Raw genomic sequence first — 18,950 nt, forward strand, 5'->3', positions numbered from 1 at the left:
TCTTTAGGTGCTCCTTTCTTTCGGCAGCCTTATTTGAAATGTCCTGGTGTGTGAGAAAATTTCACCGCATTTACTGCAAGAGGAAATACAAAGGGAAAGATGTCCAGACAAATAAAGTTTCATTTCTCGGGACTTCTTAGCAACGTTTTCACTGAAAGTTGCATGCAGGGGTATAAAAGGGTGAGAAACTTGTGCCTCGACAAAACGTTCTCCTAATTACGGAAGGTTTCATGTCCTGATTCCGCTTATAATCGAGATAAACATATAATCACGCCTGGTTAACTTCTTGCCTGATTATGAAGGATTAATAGCAATTAAGTGGTCAGAGTTAATGAACATGAACTCGCCTATGCCATCCGGTTGGTGCTGTAACTACTGGCACTCGTTTGTCATTTCAAACCTCGCTTCTAGATACTGCCGATGATTATTAGGCAGGCTATAAAGTAGATCTGCCGGATAGCGGCTGCTGCGGGACCTGAGCGATCCCGCGGTAGCTCAGCGGTCCGAGAGGCCCTGCCACCAGCTGACCGGGCTGCTCAGTAAGGACATCCCCAGAGTCCCAAAATCGTGTTGGCACAGAGTTTCACCTCCATGAGGTCTGCGTCTCTCCTCTCATGTGGCTGAGCCTCCGTAGGGACAGCACACACGGCCTCGGCTATATGGTTTTCAGCGGCGCGAAGTTTCCCTGCCCTTCCTCGAGAGGCTATCGCCTTTCCCATCAACTTCTTGCCCTACGCGCCCTAGAAAGGGCTAAGTGTGCAATACACTACCGTGGAGAGACAAGAGTCGGTCCAGAGGGGCAGGGGCTGGGGTTGTGATTGGGGTCGTGGTTAGAGCTGGGGCAAGAATTAAGAGTCATCTTCGGAGCTTTCTCCATTTTCAGCACTTCGCGGTCCTGCAATTTCCATCCCGACACAGTGAGAGAGTCCAGAAAGACGACAGAACGATTTGCCACAGTCTTTGGAAGTCACCCCGAGAACAGCCGTCAGCACAAGCAAGCGCTGCCTTTTACTGCCTTACCACGACATGAACTGACACGGCAAGGGAAAAAAAGCCACATCTAATGAGTGCCAGGTTTACCATCTTGTGCTGCGCACAGACCTGGTGCCTTTTTCTGGTCGGTAACAATATCGAGGGGGCAAAGCAGAGGGTTCTTCCATGGACTGAGACCTCAGTAAAGCCGGGGGACCCCTTCCCTTTATAACAAAATCTTTCTACTCCACACATCGCAGGGAAGGAAGGAGGTGAGGAGGATGGAATACAAAGGCCATGTTGGACTTTTATCCCTGTCTCAGACGCAACAATTAGTTGGGAAAAGTCTCACTGTGAATCTAGTCAGAGCCCTGTCCACGGCTCTAAAAAGAGCCCCTGCCCTACTCTTCAAAAGGTCCAGTGATACTCATCTGGCCCTTTTGAAGCCTTGGGCAGGAGGGGGAGGGAGATGAAAGCATCTGGGGCTGAGGTTGCTCCAGAGGGGCATCACCACGGCCCGCCCAACCCCCGCCTCTAGCGCCGGGACCGTGACGGGGCGGGAGCTCGGCGGCAGGGCGGGAGTGGGAATAGAGATGGGGGGGAGGGCGGGGGGGGGGGACCGTCGGTGCGGACCGGGGGGCTGCTAGGCGAAAGGGGAGTGTGGGCAGCGGGACGGTCACATGTTCCGACGGCAGCCTATGAGCAGCCCCCCGGCCTGAGGCAAACTAATCTGGGGCTGACCGCCCCCATCCCCGTCCCCCCTCCCAACCTGGACTTCGTTTTTATAAACGTACCGCCAGGATCCAACCTGTTGGAGGCAAATAACCATACGCATCATGCCCGGCCGGGGACCGAGCCGCCACAGCCGCCGCCTGCGATGTGCAAGGCCATGAGCAAAGCAGCAAGCTGGGAGATGGACGGACTGCGCGGCGACAGCAGCGGCGGCGGCGGCGGCGGCGGCGGCGGCGGAGCCCCCGGGCAGTGCCGTAATTTTCTCTCCTCGCCCGTTTTCGGGGCAGCGCACACGGGCCGAGCTGCCGCCGCCGCCGCTGCCGCCGCCGCCGCCTCGGGGTTTGCTTACGCCGGCGGAGGGGAGCGCTCAGGGGCGGCGGCAAGGCCCGACCCCCCGACCAAGGACTGCCCGAGCTCCGCCACGCCGGCCGCCGCCCCCGCGCTGGGCTATGGGTATCACTTTGGCAATGGATACTATAGCTGCAGAATGTCCCACGGGGTTGGGATCCAGCAAAACGCCCTGAAGTCTCCCCCCCATGCCTCCATTGGCGGCTTTCCCGTGGAAAAGTATATGGACGTCTCCAGCTTGACCAGCACGAGTGTCCCCGCCAATGAAGTCTCCTCCAGGGCGAAGGAAGTGTCCTTCTACCAGGGCTATACAACCCCCTATCAGCACGTTCCTGGGTACATAGACATGGTCTCAACGTTTGGCTCTGGGGAACCGAGACATGAAACATACATATCAATGGAGGGCTATCAGTCTTGGACTCTGGCTAATGGCTGGAATAGTCAGGTTTACTGTGCCAAAGATCAGACACAGAGCTCACACTTCTGGAAATCGTCCTTTCCAGGTACGAGAGGGGGAGAAATGGTCTGAGCAGAACTCCCCCGCGCCTCCTCTGCCTGCTCGTCCCTTCCCCCGCCCCCCGGGCTGCAGGGGCGGCCTGCGGAGCTGGACATTCTGAACAGACACGCATAAAATAGGGTGGGGGCGGCGGATTTTCTCTTTTTCTCCCCCCCCCTCCCCACCCCTTACCCCCAAGAAAATCTCACCCTCTGCTTTCCATATCCCCTGGTCTGATCCCAGAAACTCCCCTCCACCAACGCCAGGGCTCTGCACCCGCAACCCACGGGCGCCGGGGCAGCCTCGGGTTCCTTGTGCTGATTCCCTTGGTGGCCGTGTTTGTATTCGCGTTTGCAGTTTGCAAAACGATGGCTCAAAGGCTTGCGTTTCTATGCCTTTCTGGCTGGTGACTGATCCGACCCCCAGACCTCTTAAGAGACTCCCAGTAGTGAGGGCACAGAGGCACAAACCACATGCAAACAAACCCGGGAAAATCTCACCAAAGCAATTTCTGTGTGTGCGCTGGCGGCACCGACCTGCTCGCGGCTCTCCAGCCAATGCCCCCGCCGCCCTTCATGCTCGGTTAGCGGTGCATGCCTGAAAAGTGATGACAGTCCATCAAGGTTTTGGTGGTGCCTTTCTAACGTGCAAATAATGTGGCAGTGTAAATAATAATAAACTGTAAACAACCCGGCATTATTTATTTGCCCATGAAAACCAGCGTCCAACAAGTATCGGCTAAGCTTTAAACGCCTGTAATAAAATTTTAATTTTTCACTTTTTTTTTTTTTTTTACAATAGGAGACGTGTCACTAAACCAGCCCGATATGTGTGTCTACCGGCGTGGGAGAAAGAAGCGTGTGCCGTATACAAAACTGCAACTCAAGGAACTCGAGAATGAATATGCCATTAACAAGTTCATTAACAAGGACAAGAGGCGAAGGATATCCGCAGCCACAAATCTATCTGAGAGACAAGTTACTATTTGGTTTCAGAACAGGAGGGTGAAGGATAAGAAAATAGTCTCCAAACTGAAAGACAATGTATCTTGATACATTAGTTGCAGACAGTGATGGATATATACACTCAATTTACGACCAGCTAAAGACTTTTGGAAAGACTTGAAAATATATTTAATTTTTTTTGTCCTTCCAGCGGTGGCTAAATTTCGGAAATAATCTTCCGTGAAAGTCATCGTTTTTCTCTCAGAGCAAGGGAGTGTTGACAAGTCTGGAATTGAATGATAGTTCTGTTTCTTCTTTTTCAAAATAATATTAATATTAATTATAATATCTGGTTTTCCCTCTAGGCCAGTATAAATGAACTGCAATATGTTGAACGGCTACAGTTATAACTTTCTTTAATGCTTAACTCTTTGGGGGGTTTTCTGTTTTGGTTTGTTGTTTTTTTTTTCTCTGAGCATCAGCTAGTGCCAAAAAGTGTCAGTTTTGATTTGGTATCGTAAACTTCAAAACACGCCTAGTGAAAATAAAAATCAATCGGAAAACGCAAGAAAGCCGGAATATGGACCCGTGGCAGCACCCAGCTTCTGCCAAAACCCGCCTCGTCTCTGGGACCCTGAGAGAAGAGTTTGGAGGGTCACCGGCTGCAGCAGAATTTTTAATTGCTTTCTCGAGGGAGGGAGAATCTCTCCGACCTGTTGCAGGGGCATAGAGTCCCAAGCATGTCCCACCGCGCTTCCCGCTTTCGCAAGTTTGGGGTTGCGGTTGGGCTTGTTGGGGTTTTTTTCTGCCGCAGTTTCGTTTTTAGTGAAAGGATTCCATACTGGCCCGTTCAAAATGTTGCCGCCTGTTCCCGGGAAGAGGCATATTGGTCCCTGGCGGCCGCTGCCGGCCGGGGGGCTGCGCGGCTTGGCGTTCGGCGGAGACGCGGGTCGGGGCGCCTTGGGGCAGCGCGTTCGGCGTGATGGATTGGCTGGCTCGCCCTGCAGCCAGTGGAGAGTCTGCCCCTACAGAGGTGTGTATGGACCTGCGCAGGCCTGGGGTAAAATGTCCTCTCTACCCCGTTTGTCTGGACCAGTGCAAGACTCTTTCTCCTTCCTCCCGCCAAAAAAAAGAATCCTGGTTGGAGAAGTGAAGTTCACTGCTCATTTTTAATTTACAAATAAAACCCCATGAGAGTTAATGACAGAAGCAATAAATAAGGAAATTCAAAAGATGCCATAATTTATACTTGCCGAAAGGCTAGGATTTTGTCTATTTTTTAATACTTTTAAACCTAGTGTGCATGCTATGATATACACAGGGTGATCAGACACGCTAGTCAACTTTTAGGAGAGAGAAGCGCTACCCTCTCTGTTAATGTGCCTCGTCTAATTATTAAAACGTGTGTTCAAAACTAGCATTATTTATTATAATATACTATTGCTCTAAATACTTTTATTATCATTATATTATGTAAGACAGGCGATAAGTCTATTTTTCCACAAACCATAATTTTTTGTTGTTTGTTTTTTTTTTTTATTTTGTCTTAAAATCTACTTTTACTTTGTGTTGGAAATACAGTCTGAATTTCCAAACTGTTACCGATGTTGCAAACCTTTTCCTGAACCACCTTTAATAAACCGATTTCTTTTCGATATATATATAGAGAGAAATAAAATCGTCTTCTTTTGCAGACAGGGGTTTCGCGGGCTCCAGACTTGCCTGGGATCTTCTCAGGGGCATTTATGAGACGCAGTTCTTGGGAAATGAGAGGTAGACACGATGAGAGGCGCATTAAAGGATAGAAAGAAGTATCCTAGAATGCCTTGTTGATGGGAAGGGGTTTTAGGGAGAAAGAAATGTTGCCGGCGAGAAATACAGGCCGTGTCTATCCCCTATTCCTCCGAGCCCTACTCCGCCTGCTCGGCTCCAGGCGACCGAGAGCGGCCCGCAGCCCCTTTTTTCTGCTGTTCCAAAGAGTCCCGGCACTTGCTGGTCCCCGGGTCGTGGGGCGGCCGGCCCGGGGCGGCGCCCCTCCGTTCGCTCCTCAACCGGCTAGCTCCATCGGGGTCTATCTTCCGCCTTCTCCGCCTTCCTCCTTACCCTTTCTATTCCGCTTGCACGTTCACGGTGATTGAGGCGTTTGTTTTGCCCGGACGAAAAAAGCCCTTCAGATTTTATCACAAAGTGCATTTTTCTTTGATTCTGGGATAAAAGGACGCTTGGTGGTGCACATCATTTACGTACCTGGAACAGCCCTCTCTGCCGATGCAGCCTTGTTTTCTCCGAATGTTTTAAATTCTTGTCTTCTACCCCTCGGCACCCCCACTCACCCACACATAATCCTATTAATTCTACAGAGGTTTTTCCTCCCACCGAGTCCCCCTGCAAACGGAAGGCCGGGCACTGCCAGAGCTGTTTTGTTTCCCGGCCGCGGAGCCATCGCGGGCTGTTCTCTTCCTCCTTCAAGGCTTAACCTTTGGCTTTACTGGTCTCCACGCTCTCAGAAGGCGCAGCTTTGCCACGGCCAAAGCTGCCCTCCCAGGGCAGGAGGAAACCCGAACTGTCTCACAAATCGGTACCAGATGGAGAGGAGTAGCCTTTTAATTTCATAAGAACATGCAGAATCATTAAGAAGGCAGCAGCTACAGGCAGAAGGACGATGAGGCCGGGACACCACCAGCCCCTCTACCTACCAGTGCAGATTAAAAGGCTTTTCTAAGCCTGGAGTTGGAACATTGGTGAGCTTTATTCAAAACTTCCGTGGCCACAATTTGGACTCTTCCAGGACGCCAGTTGCACGCGGGCCCGGAGCTGGGCTGCCCTCGCGCAACCCCAGCTGTAGCCGGTCACAGATGATTCGCCTGAAATGTAGCGCATGTTATTACAGATAATTAATATGTACCTCGACAAACTGAATTACAAATGCACAGTGGCACAGTGATGGATGCGTTTCTTAGTTTCTGTAAGGCAGCCCGATTTTCCAGCCATGTCTGAGGCAATCCTGCCATCTCCTGGACAGCCTCCGGAATAGGCAGGAGAAACATTTCCCTCACTTCGGGAGCCGTGTTTCCGAGTGATAAACGAGAGAGGAGGGCTGTTCGGACACACGCAGAGTAACCTTCGTCTGTAAACTGGAAGGATATGGCAGTGAAATTATAGCGTGTGGTCGGCTCTGATGTTTAGGCCGATCCGGATGCCTAGTTAAAAATCAGGAAAAAAGGAGGAGGGGAGAAAAAAAAAGCGGAAAGGAGCGTGTGAAAGCAGCCCTCCGGGTCACTCTTTTCCTCAGTGGTGATATTTCCTGTACAGACACAAGCGGGGGACACCCGCGGCAGTAACACGCCGCCTCCCAAAACAGCAGCAGGCTGTGGCTGGAAAAAGCAGCACAGGTCCGTCAGAGGCTCTCCCTCCGCATTGTGGCCAGCCACCTCTGAAACCAGACGTTTCTGTAGTATATGCTTTTTCCTACAGATTTAAACATAAATACAACTTTCTGCAGCTGTCAGTATCTCTAGCTACTCTAGATTTTGATTTTTCAAACTTAATTAAGAATTACAGCTGAGTTAAATATTAATTGAAAGCTCTGTTTTCTCTAACCCCATAGAAGTTAGTTTGAAGTGTCACCTTTCTTTCCGGTAACTGGAACTCATATCTATTTCTTGTGTCTATTGCGGACAAAAATATAGTCTTTGAACTGAAAATGTTTTTTCTCTCTTCCAAGAACCAATTTCAGAGTTAGCTTTTTCGTAAAAGGAGATTATGAAAAAAACTCTATTGCCCGTTCTCTTAGGGAACAAAAAGACAGAATACAAACAAGCTAGTAAGTGGGAAATTCAATTGGTAGACATAACTCAAACAATAAAAATTAAAGGCAGTGGTCAACAATATCCTTCAGCGGTGCTTGTGTGGTCCTGTGTGGTCTAGGAGAGAGCAATTATTTAAAGATTTCTTCCAGGGCAATGAAATTACTGCAGAATTTACCGCAATTTCCCATTAAACAGAAAGATGAATTTAATTAGGAGAATGTCAAGAGGGGCTGCGTCTCTGATCTCGGCTTAGAAATAAAACCAAGATTAAAACTATGATTAGCAGGAGTATAACACGGAAAATTAACCCTACATGTTTTTAACCTAGCTAATGAAAGTGGCGAAGTCCGGGTAATAAGACTTCACTTGACGCCGGACTCGCTTAGACCAGGCGAAATCCTCTTGGAAAAGAGACTGAGGACAGAAACGCCCGGTCCGGGTGACGAGTGGGCCTCGGAAGTGTCCCGCGGGTCCGTGGGGCGATGGTGCCGGGAGTGTCAGGGAGCACGGACCCCCAGGGTACTCCTCCCTGAGCCCACCAGTCCCTCGCGAGTGACTTCACGTGCAGCATAGGGGGCTTTGCCTTTCCTTCGTGGAAAGTACACTGTCTTGTGAATCTCTTGGTTTGGGAAAGGACACAAGCAATCTCCAGTGAGAATGCTCTCAGATATTTTGCTTACTCAAGTGCTACGGGGTAAATGTGACAGATAAGGGAATATCCGAGCTCTTGTTTGATCTATCAAAAATGTAAAAATACATATAACTTCCCAAAATAACATGGTGATAATACTGTAAGGGACAATTTTCTCCTCAGGGGACAAAAATTACTCACATGCAACCTGGGAGATGGCAGCAGGGTACCCAGCTGAAGCTGACTTTGGCCACTGCTGCACTCACATCCCCTCTTGCTGCAGAGCACACCCTAGTATTTTCTTTCTTGAAGTCTTTCGATTTTATGTATTTGTTTGTTTGTTTGTTTGTTTAATCTCAGTGTGTTGCTCAAGTAATCCCGTGTTGTTGCTGTTGTTATTATCCGTTTGTTGATGTTTGTTTTATTGTATTTTAAAGACAAAACAGACTCCGAGTTTTAGATTGTTCTCCTAGAAGCGTTTCGGAGTGTAGATGAAAGGTAAAAGGTGTAAAAAGGGCAGACGGGCGGACCTAAGAGAATACTAGTCATTAGTGTGCTAGAATGACAATGCTTTTAATAGCCAATCGATTACAGTTGCAATTGTCACCATATGCAGATGCATTTCATGTAATTAAGGGCATAAATACATACGTGTGCTCTAAACATTCACATCTCATAGCCACCACAGGTTATTCCCAGTCCTCGGTGCACACTCTTAACGTGGGTATCCTTCTGACCCAGAGGATGCTGCCAGCCCGCGGGCATTGGCAGCCGGAGGCACCGCCGGCACGGGGGCTGCACCTGGGACTGCCCTGTCTTCTGGGCAAATGTTTGTTTTCCTCTCATCTCTTCGCTGGCGCCGCAATTCAGCCAGCCCGCCCCGGCCACTTTTATAGACGCGGAGACCATGTTTCCCCTCCCCCTTGTGTGCTCGATATTTTCATATTTCAAGTGTTATCATAAGACTTTAAAAAGGGGGGGGTGGGGAAGAGGGGGGAGGGAGGTGAAGAGAGGGGGAAAAAAGGTGGGGAAGGAAACTCTGTGGCTCGGTCGCTGGAGGCGGTGCTGAAATTACCGGCTTTGAAGAACCTGTCTGCAAAGTTTCGTCCAATCGTTTCAGGCTTTCTGCTTATTCCCTGTTGTAACTAAATACCGCTGTAAGAACAGCTGAAGTCCTTTGTTGGAAATGTGTGATCGCAGTCTCTACAGATCTGGCTACGTTGGTTCTCTCTTGAATTTGCAATCTCCAGATTCCTTTTATTTTCCTAATTTGCGGGCTAATGGCAGTCAATTGGCGGCTCTGCCTACCATTTCCTACCCCCGGAGCTCGATCCCCTGGACTTGCTCAAGTTCGTGCGCAGCCCAGCCGCAGAGCCACGCGTTCGGCGGCGCGGGGCAGCCTTACCTTCCCGGCTCCGTTCCAATCAACATCAGCTCCAACGGCAACAAGGAGTGCCTGGAAGACAACAATAAATATTACTCCCACGATGCGAGCTCCAAACAAGAGGAGAGATGCAGGCAGAGACAATCTTTTGCAAATGACCCAACTGTTACTCACACAGCCAACTTAAAGCCAGTAAAGTATGACCACTCGAGTCTGCAAAGAAGTTTACATGGCTCGGCTGCTCTTTTTGAAGTGAATTCCTGCAATTCAAGCTTAAAGGAGGACATCAAGAATACGGTCAACTTGAACCTGACAGTTCAGCCCGCAGCAGTCCAGTCATGCCTCAGACCTTCAGTGCAGGATGGTATGCCTTAAAAATCTCACTTTAGTTAGAAGCGACCTAGCTATACTTGCTTTCTAAAATTTTCTATAATTATTTTGTAACCCCCCTTGTAACCTTTCCGGAGAGATAATCGCTTATTCAGACTCGGAGGTTAGATAGAAATTGTGCTGTCAGATGTACTGTGCCCAATATTCCGTCCTAGTTTAGCCCTGTTATTGAGGGATTTTGTGCATATTCATATATTTGCATACCCAGACGTGATCCACTAAATTATTGACATGTTTGTTGTAGGTTTGCCTTGGTGCCCCACCCAGGGGAGATCAAGAAAGAAACGGAAACCTTACACTAAACAACAAATTGCTGAATTGGAAAACGAGTTTCTTCACAATGAGTTTATTAACCGACAGAAGAGGAAAGAACTCTCAAACAGACTGAATTTAAGCGATCAGCAAGTTAAAATTTGGTTTCAGAACAGGAGGATGAAAAAGAAAAGAGTAGTAATGCGAGAGCAGGCTCTTTCTATGTACTAGAGCTGAGTCCTCCCGTTCGTGCATGAACTTGTGCCCAGAGTGTTCACCCCTAGATTAGAGCGTACGCGCGAGTGAAACGCGGGGAGTGTGTTTAAACCAAGTTCTCGAAGCGCGTAGGATCCCTGCGAAAATTGGCAAACGCTGAGTTCTTAGTCAAGATGAAGACGAGCCGGACCAGCACGGAAACATATATTATCAGCTTTTTACCTTTCTTTCTCCACTTATGTAGATTTTCTCCTGCATCTTAGCCTTTCTTTCCCCGGAGAACAAGCGGTGCTAAACTAAGATCGATTTCTTTTATCTGTATGTAAATACAATTTTGCAGCAAAATAAAGGAATAACGCCTAGTAAAGATGTCAGCTCTGTGAGTCCCTGCTGCTCCCTTCATCTGCTGCGCTGCATGCCAGGGCGAGCCTGCGGCGCCGGCTTATTTTGTGGTTTGGAGCAACCTTCTCGAGCAGCGTTGGGGAAAGTGTTTAACAAATAAACATTTTTCTATAGCCTTTTCTTTTTTTCCTTTTCCCACTTCCCTCCCCCCAGCCCCTGCACTCCCGTAGCCGCAGATCCGGTCGCAGCCCGGCGGAGAGAGCACGTGACACCCGCGCAAGACCCGCGCGTAACCTGAGCGCCGGCTCCGCGCCCGCCGCTCCCGCGGCTCCGCTCCGCTGCCCGCGGCCCGCCCCGACGGCAGAGCAAGGGTGGGGGCCGTGTGCTCCGCCAGTGGGGCCACCGTCCCCAAGCTGCGGGCAGAGCTGCTCCGCGAGCACGGCGGAGAAGTTCCTCACCCGGGAAAAAGCTCCCCTCTGCCTCTTGCCGTGCGCCAGCCGTGCTCGGGGCAGCGCAGGCTTCCGCGGCCGGAGACGGGCTGAGGGGTCGGGCGTCGGTGTCTCCCCAGGTGGTCGGGTTGGGCCCTCCCCTTCCCTTCCAGCGCTCCTGACTTTGGCCTTGTCTAAGCACTGTCCGTAACGGGCGAAAGGCAGCGGACAGTGCCGGGGGAGGGCCTCAGGCCGTATCACGGCTGGAGGGAAGCGGGCGCCACGGTCTCACCCCGAGGTGCTGCAGACGCAGAAGACTGGAGAACATGGAGGTTTTGGTGGGACTGATTATTTTGCGGTTCCGTCTCCACGGCCGTTTTCGTATAGGTTTTTATGAGGGAAAAGGTTGAACGGTTTCCGATTTTTGCCCAGATATTAACTTCAGAGGATAACCCAACCAGGGGTGCTGGGAGCGGTGTCCAAGCAGTTTGATTACTGTTTTGGGTCGAGAATGAGATCGATTTTTCCCACATCTTGATGACAGTCTTCCTCTGCCGAGGGCCGCCCGCCTTTGCAGCACCAGAGCAAACTAGCCGGAGCTGTAGGGCCAGAGAAAATTAGACATTGGCTTGGTCTGATACCTCAGAATATAAATTCTGAAAAAAAAAAACAACAAACAAACCACCCCTTACGGAATTTTGATTCTTATTAAAAAGCTGCAATTTCCATCTTAGTCTGTTTCTCAACAAAGAGGCAGGGGATGTCTTGTTTTCCGGTATATAAAGTAGGCTCAGGTATGCTTGTTCGTGGCATATTCAACAAGGCTAGACAACTACAAGGAATGGCACAAAGCTGCTACCTACTTACACGGGACCATAGCCTTCCTGAAGGCAATAAACTCATTATTTCAGAAAGAGTCATATTTAAACTTCGTTCCTACTCGCTCCTGGGCTTGCAAGTACTGCTCTCAAGGGCGCGGCAGTCAGATGATTTTGTAGGTAAATCCCGGATTTCTAGCCGAGCATAGATGCAGCCATTTTCCCGAAAGCTTTCCAGAGAGCCCCAAAGAAAACGTTCGGGCAAGTGTTTCGCGGGCAGAGGATAAAAACCAGCCCAACGCATGTCTCGCCGCTCTTGCCGCATTGCCCAATGCAGACAAAACCCTACCTCACTCATGGCGAGGTGGCCGCCAGTGGGAAAGCGGGGACGAAGCCTCGCTGGGTGAGAGCTCCCCGGGGGCAAGGGATGCGCAGCAAGCCATCTACTGCCATAGGCACCATTCTTGGGTTCCTCCAAATCTTGGAGGCATTCAGTCTCTGTGCTGGGAGCTGTCGCATTGCGGACAATAAGAGTCTCTTCATCCAGTGTCATTCCCTAATTAAAAAAACTAGGAGCAACCCAATGATGCAAGCCAGAAGAAAAGCAAAAAGCAGATAAAGCCCCTTTTATTATTCTTTCCTGGAATACTACTCAGACGGCTACAGTCCAGTAGAAGTGGACCCCTTACGCCATTCTTTCTTGTTCTAGTTCTCCCCAGTAAAACCCGTCCCTTTATTAAATGGGTGATGTGAAATACGAAGAGGAACCTCGGGTGAAGACATGAGAAAGGCAATATATTATTTATTAAAGGCATCTGATCTACGATGATGGCTTATTGTGAAGCTCCTAGTCTAAATCGCCTACGGAAAGAGAAAAAACAGAGGAGGTAGGATCTAAATTGCGATTTGGTGCGAAAGTATGTGTATAATGTATCTCTCTATGTGTCTGTGTATATATAAATGCACTTATTTCAGCAGCACCCGTTGTGTGTAACCGTGTGTGCACACACAGACGTGCTTAGTTGCAGGCTCACACTGTGCATAGGCACATCGGCGGTATAAAGTGGCGCATGATTTCATGTGTGGCCATACTCCAGGTTTCATCCCTTCCTCTGAAGCAGCGGGCGAGGATGGTTGGTTGGGCGTGGGGAAGTATACACACGCGTGGCAAGGCTGCAGATGCGGGGCGCGCCCTGCCTGTGCGGCTCTGCTTGCACACATCCACACGAGTTGCCCTCTGGGCACATATGTGCACACGAGTGTGCGACACGCCGGATGGTCGTGCAGGAGATGCACCCAAATGAGATTGATCTACTCCACGCCCTTCGATTGGATTATTCTGGATGTCCTGTCAGGTGTATTTCGCCTCTTGCTCTAGCTTTGTGGGTGTCTGCGGGGCGGGATGGAGCAGTGAGCACCCGCTTGCTGCTCCCACGCCCGCGTTGCCCCGCAGCATGCAGGCGACCGTCCAATCCCTTTTTTTACTCAAACATAAACATCATTGCATTCCCACTGCAGCATAGACGTGATAAAACCCTTCCAAGGAGACTTCATTCCCTCTTGTTTGATAAGGCTGCAAACGCAACTCGGCTTGTTGGGAATGGCTCTGGATGCCTTTGTGCTTCCTAAAAGAGCATAAATAATTAAAGTTTGGCAGGGAGGAAAAGCTTTCTTGCAGAACTGTAGTGGCAATAAATGAAATGACTCAGAATCTCTTCTCCAGTCGGTTTTTACGAGTGCTGCCAGACAGTGTCTGTTCACGTTCTCCAGATACTAGGGGCGCCATAACAAAGTTAAGGTCAAGTTAGTGTCTTATCTTGGGTGGCACAAAAATACCGCATCTTCTCCAGACGGACTGGGTATATTTTTAAACCCAATCGTTACACAAGTCGTCTTACTTTTCACGGAGAGCTTTTGGAAATGTCACTTGGACTTGAATACTTGGTGGTTCCAGGCAACGGTTGCAGATGTTTCAAGACGCCTAACGGTAAAGTATTCGCCTGACTGTGTATATGATGTGCATTTATGGTTCGATGCTATTTAATCTGTGTAAGGGAGGGGGGGGGGAGAAAAAGAAGAAAAGGGGAGGTGGGGGTGAGGGGCTACTGTAATGTTCGGAGCTGGGCTAGGGTGAAAATGCTCTGGCAGCCGAGGACCCCCAGCTCTGCCATATTCTACCGGGGTCTCTGCTGTGCTATTGGTCTCACATTTCCCAAGTTAGATCGCTTTTTAAAGGACTGTTTCCTAGAAGTGCTGTTTTCGTACTAACAAATCATCACCATGTCTTTGAACTTGAATTAGTTGAAACCAGTTGGCTCCTGCGCCAAAATTTAATTGATGCTAGGTTTGTTGCATGAAAGAAAGGTGAAGGTTTCTTGCAAAAGCGGAATTAGTTGTGTGAACGGTAAAGAAAATGAAGCCACATAGGTTCACAGAGCCATCTCTCCTGATGAGATAGGCTATCAGAAACCTGCGGGGGCATAATCTAAACGGAGCCCTGCCCTGCTTTGCTGTAAGGTCCAGGGTGGTAAGTGACAGAGGAGCCATTTTAACTGCGCAGACATTATTTTTAGGAGGTTTGTCTGTTGCAGCAGAATCGAGCGGGCTCGAAAGCCGATTAAGGGAAGGAGTGGTGGTTCTGTGCTTTGGTTCCTAGTGATAACTTACGAGAGTCTCTCTGGTGGGAACAATGTGTGGCGTTTGAGGTGTTTTGCGAGTGAGGCACCAAGACAAAAATAATAGCTTACTGTACGAAGAAAAAGAAAAGAAATGGAGGAGGAAATGAATGGGTTTCATAATATCTGCCTGGCTTTGGTCTTTTTATTTTTAGAAAGGGCAAGCTGGGCTGCGGCATGGAAGCCCCGTGGGCAGTCCTCCACTGCTCTGGAGAGCCAGGGTATGCGGGAGGGGCCGTGTCGGTGGCGGCGGCAGGGCGGGGAGCAGGGTGCGGAGCAGCCCGGACTGCGGGGCTCCCGCCCCTGGAGACTCGCCGCTTGTCGCAGCAGGAAGTCGGGTCCTCAGGGGGCACCGCCACCTCGAGGAGTCGAGGAACTCAGGGGCCTCCTCTCTGCTTGCCCGCAGCGCTGTGGAGCCGATTCCTCACCTGCCGGGCTCTCTGAGGGACTTGGACCCTGCCTTTGTGAAGGTGATGTTGGGCCTGTTGCCTCGCCGGAGCCTCCGTCCAAGCATTGCTGGGGTGGCCGGGGGCAGCCCTGCTCGGCTTGTGGGGCTTGCCCAGATTTCGGTTTATTTGGAGAGTGGCATGTGGTGGGGCTACCCTGGCTGTGCTGTACAGTAGCGGAAAAAAAGCATTCCCATAGAGAGCTGGCAAACCTTTACGGAATGAGGAATCGCTCGAGCATAGGGTTATTGATGGAGTGTATTATTTATTCTCTTCTCTTTACAGTCTTTGCGATCCTGTTTGTTCTTGTCTATACAAAATCACATTCCAAGGAGAAAATCCAAATTGGCAAAAATGAGCCCTCGAAGGCAGGGAGGGAGCAGGGCTGGTGGCTGCTGTGTGTGTCGTCTGCTGCAAGTCCTGCTTTTCCCTTCCAATGAAAATGAACATTTTGGTAGCAGTTGGAAGGAGGGGAACAGAGGTCACTTTGTGCGCTGCTCTGCTTCCCAAGGAAACCATGCTTTGTGGACTTGTGTTCCTGCCCCAGCCCTTTGCCTTCCAGAAGAGCCTGAAAGTGTCTCCCTTTCATAAACTCGGCTAACTGAGAGATGTTCTGTTTGCGTATTTCTCTTTTCAGTTTGGCGCCCAGATACAAGCGCACAGTGTTTGGGCTTATGAGCGAGGGAAAAGGAGGTGATCGAAACTCAGGCTTTGAATTTCGTGACCGGTTTGATGCCAGCTCTGGATTGCAGGAGCCAGGCGGGCAGATCCTGTTGTACACTCGATCGTGTGAATGGGACTTGGTTTTCCTGAGTGAACCATCACCCACCCGCTTATCATCTCCGTGAGCGGCGGCGGGAGAGTATCGCTCCCGCTAAGTAGGAGTGATCACGCCTCCGAGCTGGGGGTGCCCGTCCGTGAGCCCGCACCCCTCTCCCCGAGGGCCACCTTCCCCAACGGTGGCAGTGCCTCCCCCTCGCTGCCCGCGGAGGCCGAGCGGCGATGCGGGCGGGGGACTGCACGCCGTGGCTCCGGGCCGGGCTCCGGCGGTGGGCAGGCGCCTGCCCGGGCGGCGCGGCCCCAGGTGATCCGCCGCACCACCTACGTGTATCTCACATCGCCTGGTGAGAGGATGAGAGTTAAAAACGGCTATATTTGTACAAACGGCGCACTCGCCTCCCCGTGCTGGGAGGGCTCTTTGGAGAGATCTTAGGAGCCTTTCCGAGAGGCTGATATAGATATAAGGACATTTCTACATCGCGTCACGTGACATAATTACCACTAGAATCAATCAAGATGAATTGCACGTCAGCACACGGTGGGGATTTTTTCTTAGTTGATCCTGTCCAAACCCTCTTGTGCAATAGATGGATCTTGTTCAATGCATTGAAGCCTCCTGGTTCCTTGCAATCGCAAAAAGGAAGACATGACTGAGTTTGACGATTGCAGTCACGGCACATCCAATATGTATCTGCCAGGGTGCGCTTATTACGTCTCACCTTCAGATTTCTCGACGAAACCTTCTTTTTTGTCTCAATCGTCGTCCTGTCAAATGACTTTTCCTTATTCTTCTAATTTACCTCATGTTCAACCTGTGCGCGAAGTAGCATTCAGGGAATACGGATTAGAGCGCAGTAAATGGCAGTACAGGAGCAGTTATGCTCCTTATTACTCAGCTGAAGAAGTGATGCACAGAGACTTTCTGCAGCCTTCGAACAGGAGGACGGAAATGTTATTCAAAACCGACCCTGTCTGCGGCCACCACGGACCGTCTCCTGCCGCTTCCAACTTCTACAGCTCGGTGGGGAGAAACGGCATCCTGCCGCAAGGCTTTGACCAGTTTTACGAGACAGCTCCCGGACCCCCGTACCAGCAGCACTCCGAGGGCGAGGGGGATGCAGAGAAGGGCGACTTGAAAGCCCAAAACAACACTTGTAGTAAAACACCTTCCAGCCAGGAGAAGAAAATGACACCAGCAAACAGCACCGATTCCCCTTCTGGTGAGGCTGTTGCGGAGAAGAGCAACAGTTCAGGTAGGTATCAGTAGTAAATTGGGGGCAAGAGTACAAGGCCAACACTTTGTCAAGCCGCATTTTATGTGCAATTTTATAAGCATCCAAAGGATTTTATACATCCTATAAGATTTCCTTTACCGTTGTAAAGCGTGTTTACGATAGGAAACCAATTTAGGTGGGCTTAAGGTATTCTTGGAAGAGGATATTAATTGTTACTAAATTGTTGATTTGTCAGGGGGAGATGGGGAGATTTCACAGGTAGTGCTCAGAGCTGCCTTCGGTTTTGAGCTTAAGGTCTTCGTTTGTTTGGGGCGGGAGGTGTGTGTGAGAGGAGTTTGAGAAACTTGGAATTTTTCCAGCCCATTTAAATATCTCTCTGTATTGCTCGAAGAGCTCTCTTTTAAGAAGAAGTTGAGAAATATTAGCTTTTTTTGCTAAGTCACCCGGAGATTATGAGCTTCAGGAATATTTTTTGAACTGCTAGAGTGCTGCTTTGGGATATCATCAAAGTCTCTGATCAATTCCTAGCTGAGCATGTTATCAGCAACAGCGTAAATTAGTTTCTTCTTTCTTGAATTTCAGCAATTCCCCAGCGATCAAGGAAAAAGAGATGTCCCTATACCAAATATCAGATAAGAGAACTGGAACGGGAATTTTTCTTCAACGTGTACATAAACAAAGAGAAAAGACTGCAGTTGTCCAGAATGCTCAACCTCACTGACCGGCAAGTTAAAATCTGGTTCCAGAATCGAAGGATGAAAGAAAAGAAACTGAACAGAGATCGGCTCCAATACTTCACTGGCAATCCCTTGTTTTGAAAAAAAAAAAAAAAAAAAAAAAAAAGAAGTAAAAAAGAAAAGAAAGAAAAAAAGAAAGGAAAATATATTAAAAAAAAAAGAAAAAGAGAAAGTAAAAGAAAAGGAAGAAAGAAGAAACACAAAGAACAGTTCGGTCTGTCTGACCTGCCATCTGAATGCAAAAGTTAATTGGTTTACATGACACATCCACCCTGCGGAACTCAAAGTTTCATTTCACTCCACACACTGAATGGCCATTGGAGATTTCGGGGCTTGGCGGAGCAGATTCCTGATAAGGGGAAACTAGAGTAAATCCAACTGTCCACTCACGAGTGTTTTTCGCCAAAGGTGCTTTTTTTTCCTCTCCCACAGTACCAGCAAAGGACCTGCAGTGTGTCTGGTAGTTTTTGCTTACAATTCATTGAGTTCGGGGGGCCTCTGTTGTTGCTTTTGAGCTAGGATAACAATTTCCTCTCTTTAAGTGAATGCGGTTTATTTAAGAGATGGTAAATGTACGCTCACTAAATATATAAAATATATATATATATATGTTTCTATTGTCATCCAAAAGCATGGGCCACTGTCTTTTTCATGTGAATAAATGGTTTCTAGTAAAGTTAAGGTCATAGCTTCCGTGCACTATATGGATTTCCATCTCCAAAAGATCCTAAGCGATTCCCGGGCTAGAGCTAAGTTCAGTTAAATAATAACGGGAGGAAGCCTAGTCGGGTTATTTTAAATGCGTTTTAATTAAGTAATGGTTTAGATGCGTAACTCTCTGTGTTTGTAGGTATGCGTACCTTCCGCTGGCTGTGAGACAGAACCAATATGGCTGTCTACAGACCATCACTTCTGATGGTGCTGTAATCACTATAAACAGCGAAAAAAGCTTTTTGTTTAACTGATCAGGCTCCAAATAAGCCCAGAATCCGCAACGTCAATGACTGTTTACTTGTTAGTGAAGCGTAAGGCAGAAAGACCGAGAGCTCCGAGTGAGTCAGACAAGAGGGAGCTATAAACAATTGGCACTGGTGGAGGGAAAAAAAAATAAAAGGAAAAAAAATGGGGGAAAAAACCCGATCCAACCTCCCCTCCCCAACCCCCCCTCCCTCCCAACACTCTGGAGGCAGAGGGGTGGATCTCCTAAATAAGATTGCCGGTGAGGGCGAGCGGAGCGCAGCGCTGGCGGGAGCTCAGCTCAGCCGGCTGCCCAGCCGCGCCGGGCCCCGCCGGGGGCCAGCACCCGGTGGAGATC

The 18,950-nt window shown here is 49.4% G+C and overlaps 3 protein-coding genes across 3 annotated transcripts; all 3 read left to right on the forward strand.

Annotated features, from left to right (window-relative positions):
* Nucleotides 1-1,794: 1,794 nt before the first annotated feature.
* On the forward strand, nt 1,795-5,142 carry HOXD13 (homeobox D13). The gene is made up of 2 exons (XM_071562291.1): nt 1,795-2,555; nt 3,350-5,142. Exons 1-2 carry the CDS (start codon nt 1,850-1,852, stop codon nt 3,598-3,600), a joined length of 957 nt encoding a protein of 318 aa, XP_071418392.1. The 5' UTR covers nt 1,795-1,849; the 3' UTR covers nt 3,601-5,142.
* A 3,976-nt stretch (nt 5,143-9,118) lies between these two features.
* On the forward strand, nt 9,119-10,189 carry HOXD12 (homeobox D12). Its single transcript, XM_071562740.1, has 2 exons — nt 9,119-9,680; nt 9,951-10,189. Exons 1-2 carry the CDS (start codon nt 9,119-9,121, stop codon nt 10,187-10,189), a joined length of 801 nt encoding a protein of 266 aa, XP_071418841.1.
* A 6,113-nt stretch (nt 10,190-16,302) lies between these two features.
* HOXD11 (homeobox D11) lies at nt 16,303-18,285 on the forward strand. Its single transcript, XM_071562310.1, has 2 exons — nt 16,303-16,916; nt 17,481-18,285. The coding sequence occupies exons 1-2, from the start codon at nt 16,310-16,312 to the stop codon at nt 17,714-17,716; spliced, it is 843 nt and encodes a 280-aa protein (XP_071418411.1). The 5' UTR covers nt 16,303-16,309; the 3' UTR covers nt 17,717-18,285.
* The last annotated feature ends 665 nt before the right edge of the window (nt 18,286-18,950 follow it).

The sequence above is a fragment of the Pithys albifrons genome, chromosome 8 (assembly GCF_047495875.1).
Source record: "Pithys albifrons albifrons isolate INPA30051 chromosome 8, PitAlb_v1, whole genome shotgun sequence".
Classification (NCBI taxonomy): Eukaryota; Metazoa; Chordata; class Aves; order Passeriformes; family Thamnophilidae; genus Pithys; species Pithys albifrons.